Raw genomic sequence first — 9,015 nt, forward strand, 5'->3', positions numbered from 1 at the left:
GATCATGCCAGACTTGAGAAAGATCATGCCAGACTTGAGAAAGATCATGTCAGACTTGACTTGGATCATGAGGTTTCACAAAATGATCGAGATTTCTCTCTTTTGGCTCGATTAGCTCATACTGCACGTACCGACGACCGTACAGATGGACTAATCGACCCTTTTGGTCCAGTCTGGTTCATGATCCGGACATGGTGATTCATACGGACAGTCCCACATCCGTCGTTCTCCTTACCGCGGTTCATGCTTCAGGATACAACAAATCTGGACAGAAGCCGAACAGTCACCTTGTCTAGTCTTCTCTCTTTATTTCCGTGTATTGACTAGATCTAGATCTAGATCTACTTTTCTATTTAATTCCTAGATCTACAAAACTCTATAAGTACGAAACTCTTTCTTTTTAATAAATCAGAAATCGATTTTGTCAAAAGCTTTTGAGTTAAACTCTTTGTTCTTCGTTTAAGAACTTGTCTTGTTTCTTGGTGAGTCATATCCAAGTAAACACTTCCTCAAATCGTTGGCCTTGTGAGTCATATCAAGCAACGACGAGAGATCATTCACTTGGTGGTCTTGTGAGTCATATCAAGCACCATTTGGAGTCGGGAATATCGAAGGCCTTTCCGCAACCTTCGTGCGACCCTTCAATCCATTCAGTTCTACATCCGGAGTTCATATCCAAATCTGATCCATTCGAGTGAACCGATCTTAGGGTCCTTCATCGTCTAAGATAAGCAAGGTTTGACAAGAATCTCAGAATAAAATCATGGACGACTTTCGTGTAAGACGTCTAACGGACAACTTTCGTGTAAGTCGTTTAACGGACCACTTCCGTGTAAGTCGTCTAGAAAAAAAGTATTTTTTTTTTATTTTTCAATTGCAAAACTAACCTGAGATGAGTTAAATGGAAGTCGTATAGGTATAACATAATATTGATTTTTTAATATTCTATTGGAGGACTTATGGGTAAATTGTCCAGAAAAAATCAAATTTTCTGACACAATCCGGTCAAATGCAAAACTAACTCATTTACCTTAGACGACTTACATGGAAGTCATCTCGATTTTTTTTTAACAAACAAAGATGGACGACTTCCATGTAAGTCGTCTCTAAAAACACATTTAAAAGTCACTTGCAAAACCAGACTCTGCATTGACCAGGAGACTTCCATGTAAGTCGTCTACAACTGGAAGACTTACCTGGAAGTCGTCTGGGCGAACATATCTGGAAAAAAAAACTGATTTCATAGTTTCAACCAGTGAGATAACTTGTTTAGCACACATAAGTCTTCTCAAAGTAGGGGTGGGCGTTCGGGTACCCGTTCGGGTTCAGATCGGGTATTTCGGATTTTCGGATATTTCAGCATAGAGGTATAGAATCCGTTTGGGTATTTATGTACTTCGGGTCGGGTTCGGGTATTTTTAGTTCGGGTTCAGTTATTTCAGATCGTGTTCGGTTATCTAGATTTTGAAAAAAAATATTAAATTTTTCATTTCTCAAATTTCTTATATTTAAAAATATAACTTTCACTTAACTATTTTTTTATTTTTAGTAGATTGAATGGTTAATAGATTTGGACATAACATTTTGAAACTAAAAAAAGACATTAATTTGGTTATTGTTTTTAAATTTTGGATGTAACTTTTTGTTAATTCTTGAAATAAAAAGTTTGACATGCATTTTAAGTGAGTAGCAAATCATTTTCTCCGTAATTCTATGTATATCATATGAACTTAAACTATGTGTAGTATTAATATAAATATTTTATATAAAATGAGATATGTAAACTAGAAATATATGGTTAATTATACATATGTTCGGTTATCTTCGGATATCCATTCGGGTTCGAAAATTACCCGTTCGGGTTCGGATATCCAATCTCTCCTAATTCAATACCCGTTCGGATATTTTGCTACTTCGGTTCTGATTTCGGTTCGGATTTCTGTTCGAATTTTTTGGATCGGGTTCGGGTGCGGCTTTGGATATCGGGTAAAGTGCTCATCCCTATCTCAAAGCATCCAGAATCTCAAACAAAAGTGATCCACCAAAAATCGTAAGCTTCAATGGCTATATGAACCATAAAAAATTTAGAATCAAAATCTTGGGTTTTTTTGGATGAATATAGTGAGAAAGTGAAAGAGATGTTGTTTTTAGTTCATAAGAATTAAAAAAAAGAAGTGAAAATCGATTAGAGTTGCATTAAGAGTTTCAAATTGGTTGTTCATGGTGGTTGGTGTATTGATGGCAATGACAATCTTGTAAATACTTGAAGATGATGAGGTTGAGAGAGTAAAAATGTCATTTTCAGAAAACAAAAATTAAAAGCATTTTCGTGGATAATCTAAACTGTGAGGTGAATAAATTTTATTTCAAAAAATATAGGTTTGTTTTGTAACACGTTTCACACGATGAGCCATTGTTGGATGTACGCGGTTTTAAAATAAATCTCTATTTAAATAAACTTTTCTTTTAAATCAAACAATTCCACAGTTCATGAATATCTCTATACAAATATTATATCAAACCAACAAGACAATCAGAATAAAATCTTCACAAACCAACCTGGCAACCACACTCATTGTTGGAGTATCTATACATAAAAACTCCACTTGACTATAATTTTGTGCTAACTATTCCTGCTTAGTTGACTATAATAAGATGACAACAAATGCCACGGTAAGTCCTACGTACAAAAACGAATTATAAATAATCCAATCAAATCCATTTTTTTCTAGTAAATTTACTCACCGCTAACTTTATTCAGTATCAATATGAAAGAATATATCCAAAGATATTCTTATTCTGTTTGAATCAGTTCCTGTAATATAGGAAGATTATACTCATTTGTAAACAGACTGTCCTATATATGGCTTTGTATCGATAATCAATAGAACAGAGAAACTTTCCCAACTTTCATGGTATCGGAGCATTTCTGATCCATCACTCTGATTTTTTTTTTTTTTACGTTATCCACCAACTGCTTCTTCTTCTTCAATCTGTCTTCATGGCAAACGTTGAAAGAGCTTTTGGGGTAACAAATATCAAACATCACATACCTTTGGTATTGGATCTGGATGTCTTCAATTACGACGCCTGGAGGGAGCTCTTCCTCACTCACTGTCTCACGTTCGATGTGCTCGGACATGTTGACGGCACTGCCACTCCAACCGACGACGACGACATTCAATGGAAGAAACGCGACGGCTTGGTTAAGCTTTGGATCTACGGAACCTTGGCTCCACCACTGTTCAAGTCCTCTTTCAAAACGGGTGGATCTGCGAGAGAAGTCTGGCTCCGCATAGAAAACCAGTTCCGTAACAACAAAGAGTCACGAGCAATCCAACTTGATAATGACCTGCGTACTCAGGATATTGGTGACAAGACCGTTCGAGATTACTCTCAAGGTCTTAAGTCCATCGCGGATCTTCTGGAGAATGTTGAAGCTCCAGTGACTGATAGAACCCTTGTCATGTACATGCTCAATGGGTTAAATGAGAAGTTTGATAATATTATCAATGTCATCAAACATCAAAAACCATTTCCGACCTTTGAAGAAGCTCGCAATATGCTTGAGCTGGAGGAGACCAGACTGAAGAAGCCACATCGCGCATCAGCAACACACACTGACACGCCATCGTCATCAACTGCTCTGATTGCTGCAGTAAGTGAAACAAAACCCACGGAGAACCAACGACAACATCCACGACAAAACAACAGAGGCAATCGTCGCGGAGGCAGAGGAAGAGGAAGATACAACAACAACCAGCAGAGAGCCTATTATGGCAACTGGAACGCGATGCCGTACAACAACTGGAACGGTCCATACAATCAGTGGCAACAACAGTTTCCACCTCAATGGAACAACTACTCAGCAGGACCGCAACAACGTCAATTCACACCGCGACAACAACAGCATGAGGGGAACATGGTTGACAACATGTATCAACCAACGAGAGACTTTGCAGAAGCGTTCAACACCATGTCGCTAACAGAACCATCTGCGAACTGGTACATGGACTCAGGGGCATCCTCTCATCTTGCCTCCACGGCAGGTAACCTTCAATCTGTTTTTAAATTGAACACTGGAAACTCAGCTGTTGTAGGAAACGGTTCAACCATTCCCATTCAATATTCGGGTAACACCCTGATCTCATCGGACACTCGTCCTCTTGCTCTTAAAAATGTTCTTGTTGCTCCGAAAATTGTTAAGAATCTCATATCTGTTCGTAAATTCACGAAAGATAACTGGTGTACCGTGGAATTTGATCCTTTTGGTTTTACTGTGAAGGATCTTCAGTCTCGGAAAACACTCCTCCGCAGTGACAGCTCCGGTGACCTCTATCCCATTCCACCGGATCTTCCGACTCATCACCACTCTGCTTTTATCGCTGAACCACCTTCCTTGTGGCACAAGCGACTCGCTCATGCTAATAATGAAACTTTGAAATCTCTTGTTTCTTCATCTCTTTTATCTTGTAATAAAGACACCACACCTTTGTGTCATGCTTGTCAGTTGGGTAAACACATCAAACTTCCTTTTTCAGTTTCAAATAACAAAAGCATTATGCCATTTGATCTAATTCATTCAGATCTTTGGACTTCACCTGTTCCGAGCATGAGCGGTATCAAGTATTACGTACTCTTTCTTGACGATTTCAGTCACTACTTATGGGTTTATCCTCTACGTCGAAAGAGTGAAGTGTTTTCCAAATTTTTACACTTCCATTCGTATGTCAAAAACCAGTTTAAAACTACTATAAAAGCTCTTCAGTGTGATAATGGTGGTGAGTATAATAACAAACAATTCTTACAATTCTTCTCTGAACAGGGAATTGTTTTCAGGTTCTCTTGTCCTCACACCTCTCAACAAAATGGAAAGGCTGAGAGAATGATAAGAACCATCAACAATGCTATTCGATGTCTCTTGTTTCAAGCTAAAATGTCTCCTACCTTCTGGGCCGAAGCACTTCATGCTGCTGCTCATATTTTGAACATTTTGCCTTCTTCAGCTATTGATCACAAAAGTCCTCATTTGCTTCTCTTTGGTAACACTCCTACGTACACACACCTTCGTGTATTCGGATGCCTGTGCTTTCCCAATGTCAATTACTCCAATCTCTCAAAGCTTTCACCTAGATCAACACCTTGTCTTTTCCTTGGCTATCCAACCAACCACAGAGGATATCGATGCCTTGATCTCAAAACCAAGCGCATCTTCCTATCTCGACATGTTGTCTTCGATGAATCTACCTTCCCTTGTGCTCAAATTCATACTCCGAGTACGAAACCATATCACTTCTTGGAAGGTACAGATACCATTTCTCCTCTGTTTCGATCTATTCTTATCAACTCAACTCCTCCACCAATGGACAACCCTGTTGCTCCAGCGGCTACTTCTGAAACACAGGTGCCAAACACTGTATCTCCACCTCCAAATGTTCTGCCTGTCACTGCTGCTCCAACGAGAATGACTACAAGAGGTCAAGCAGGTATTGTCAAACCTAAAAAGATATTTTCCCTCTTGACCTCCTCAATATCTCGGCTTCCATCTTCACCACAAAAAGCCCTTCTTGATCCAAATTGGAACCCCTCAATGACTGAAGAGTACAGTGCTCAAATTAAAAATAAGACATGGAGGTTAGTTCCAAAACCATACAATGCTAATGTGATTAACTCTATATGGTTGTACAAGTACAAATATGATGCAGATGGAAACCTAAAGAGCCACAAATCTCGCTTGGTTGCCAATGGAAAGACGCAAGAAGAAGGAATAGACTATGATGAGACCTTCAGCCCTGTTGTGAAACCGGCAACAATAAGATCAGTGTTAGACATTGCACTAAGAAATGGTTGGGAGATGAAGCAACTGGATGTTAAGAACGCTTTCTTACATGGAACTATCTCAGAGGACATATACATGCATCAACCGCCTGGATTCGTTGACAAAGATCACCCACATTACGTCTGCAAACTCGAGAAAGCCTTGTACGGCCTCAAGCAAGCACCCATGGCCTGGAATTCTCGCTTCAGCACCTACCTACAACAACTGGGATTCGTCACCACCAAGTCTGATGCCTCGCTCTTTGTCTACAAGCAACAAGGTCAACTAGCCTATCTGTTATTATATGTTGACGACATCATCTTAACAGGATCAAGCAAACAGCTCCTACACAACATCACAATGAAGCTGAAATCTGAATTCCCGATGACAGACATGGGTACGCTTGGTTACTTTCTAGGCATTAAAGTTGATCACAACAAAGCGGGGATCTTCCTATCGCAAAAACAATACGCGTTGGATATCATACAACGTGCTGGCATGAAAGACTGCAAGCCACTGTCAACACCAGCAGACGTAAACTCCAAGCTAGCGGCTGAAGCAGAAGATAAGATAGCAGATCCAAAACAATACAGGAGTCTTGCGGGTGCATTGCAGTACTTGACGTTTACCAGACCTGACATTGCGTATGAAGTACAACAAGTCTGCTTGTTCATGCACGACCCTCGTCAATCTCACCTCCATGCCCTGAAAAGAATCATACGCTATGTCCAGGGAACCGCAGCCTTCGGACTCCAGATGTACAAGTCTTCCTCCAACGCCATAACAGCATACTCTGATGCAGACTGGGCTGGCTGTCCAGACACAAGAAGATCAACTTCAGGATACTGCGTATACATTGGTGACAACCTGATCTCCTGGTCTTCTAAACGACAGCAAACAGTCTCACGATCCAGCGCAGAGGCAGAGTATCGTGGCGTGGCTAACACGGTTGCAGAATCATGTTGGATTCGCAATCTACTCCTTGAACTCCATCAACCTGTTTCCAAAGCAACACTAGTCTTCTGTGATAACATCAGCTCAGTCTACTTATCATCCAACCCCGTCAAGCATCAACGAACAAAACATGTTGAACTTGATCTTCACTTCGTTCGGGAGAAAGTAGCCATAGGACAAGTCAGAGTCCTTCATGTACCATCGGCTCATCAATATGCCGACATATTCACGAAGGGCCTACCTTCCTCACTTTTCATCGCTTTTCGGTCCAGTCTAACCGTCAAAGACATCAACGCTTACACTGAGGGAGGGTGAAAGAATATATCCAAAGATATTCTTATTCTGTTTGAATCAGTTCCTGTAATATAGGAAGATTATACTCATTTTTAAACAGACTGTCCTATATATGGCTTTGTATCGATAATCAATAGAACAGAGAAACTTTCCCAACTTTCACAATATTCCTATTTCTTGCACTTTAACTTGTAAAGAAAGTAACTAAATTTCCGTGAAAGTGAGGAACTTAACTTGTAAAGAAAGTAACCCAATCTAACCTGACCAAATATGGCATTGGGAAACTTGGGGAGCACGGCTTCTTCAAGCTCCTTCCTAAGCGTAGCCGCGCCTGAAATCATCATCCTCACGGAACTCAGGTCATATCTCTCCGTTTCTTGAGACTTAACAAACGCCAAAACCACCGAAGGAGCCACCGGAACCACCGTGACTTTGTACCTCTGAATCAGCTCCATCACCAGAACCGGACTAATACCCTCAAATACCCAAACGGTTCCTATATTTTTATATCCGAAATAACCGAACCGAACCGGAACCGAACCGAGAACCGAACGGGTACCCGAATATATAAAAATATTAATTATATATACATATAACATCACTAAATATATATTTTTAATTTAAAATTCTATTAAAAGTATCTAAATCATCCTAATTATTTGATATTTTACCCTAAATAACCGATATTTTATCCAAATTATCCGAACTACCCGAACTATCCGAACCCGAACCGGATCCAAATGAGAACCGAACTTTTTCCGGATATTTTCTGGTTCCTACATTTACTATCCGAACCGAACCGAACCCGAAACTATCCGAACCGAACCGAACCGAAAATAAGTTAAATACTAAATGGATCCTCTAGCCCCTATCCGAACTACCCAAAACCCGAAATACCCGAACCGAACCGAACCGATACCCGAAATGCCCAGGCCTAGACGTAACATTGCTTCGTAATGATCATCTTCGTGGCGGAGGCGTTTGCCTGTCTTGCGATCTCAGCCTGCGTGTATAACGGATTGGCGGTGGTGGTGACGGCTCCGAGGTAAGCCACAGCAAGGAAGGAGAAAGCAAACTCCGGTGAATTCGGGAGAAGGAGCATCACGGTGTCACGTTGGCGGATCCCTAGCCTGTGGATGCCAACTGCGACTCGCTGTGAATTGATTTGTACATTGGCGTAGGTAAAGATACGGCCGGTGGCACTGTCGATGAGACATGTGGCGGTGGAATCCCCATCGCCGTTGCCGGAGAATCTCTGAAAGACGTAATCAGTGAGAGGAAGGTGATTTGGGATGACGATATCAGCAAGTTTAGACCTAAAAATGATGTCTTGACAAGGTTCTTGATCTAACTTCTTTGTAAGAAAAAGCGTGTCTTGTTGTCGGGACAACATCTTGTGTGGAGGTTTCTACTTCACAACAGAAGACTTCTTTTCAAAACGTATTGTTTGCTTAAGGGTTTAAAAAACTCTCCAAGGTTTTGCAACTCTGCAGATGATAACTCAATAATGCAGGTCCGTCAGGTTTGATGATTTCTCTTGCAGTGATGATTTCTCTTTCTATTGGATCCCTCGTGATCAAAATGTAGTTTGCAGACTTGATAGCAAAGAATGCTGTAGTTGTTCGGGAAGACTTTAATGCTCCCACCTATCTTTAAGTTAATGAAAAAGTTGTGTTTCAGAAAAAAAGGGGTCAAATGGCAATAATTCAACATGTACATAGGACATTATCATGTATATTAAATAATATGGACTTGAACGTGCAACATGAGCTGCATAATCAACTGTCATTTTTTTTTTTTTGTCATCTATTATATTAAAAAACGGTCAACCACATCAACGTTCTTATACAAAAGCCATGAAACAAAATTAAAGAAAACACCCATAATACTTCCGACCACAGAAGCTAAACAAACACCAAAGCTTTATACTACAAGCCAACAACCAAAAT

The 9,015-nt window shown here is 40.2% G+C and overlaps 1 protein-coding gene across 1 annotated transcript in view; it reads right to left on the reverse strand.

The window, feature by feature from the left end:
- The window catches only part of LOC106330324 (4-coumarate--CoA ligase 4-like), a 16,407-nt gene extending 7,659 nt beyond the window's left edge, over positions 1-8,748 (reverse strand). Inside the window, exons 1-2 of the mRNA XM_013768812.1 lie at positions 8,007-8,748; positions 7,327-7,542 (exon numbers count right to left, since the gene is read on the reverse strand). Coding sequence (XP_013624266.1) covers positions 7,327-7,542; positions 8,007-8,459 — 669 coding nt within the window. The 5' untranslated portion in view covers positions 8,460-8,748. The remainder of the gene's footprint in view (positions 1-7,326; positions 7,543-8,006) is intronic.
- Between the last annotated feature and the right edge of the window lie 267 nt (positions 8,749-9,015).

This window comes from Brassica oleracea, chromosome C3 (assembly GCF_000695525.1).
Source record: "Brassica oleracea var. oleracea cultivar TO1000 chromosome C3, BOL, whole genome shotgun sequence".
In the NCBI taxonomy this organism is placed as follows: Eukaryota; Viridiplantae; Streptophyta; class Magnoliopsida; order Brassicales; family Brassicaceae; genus Brassica; species Brassica oleracea.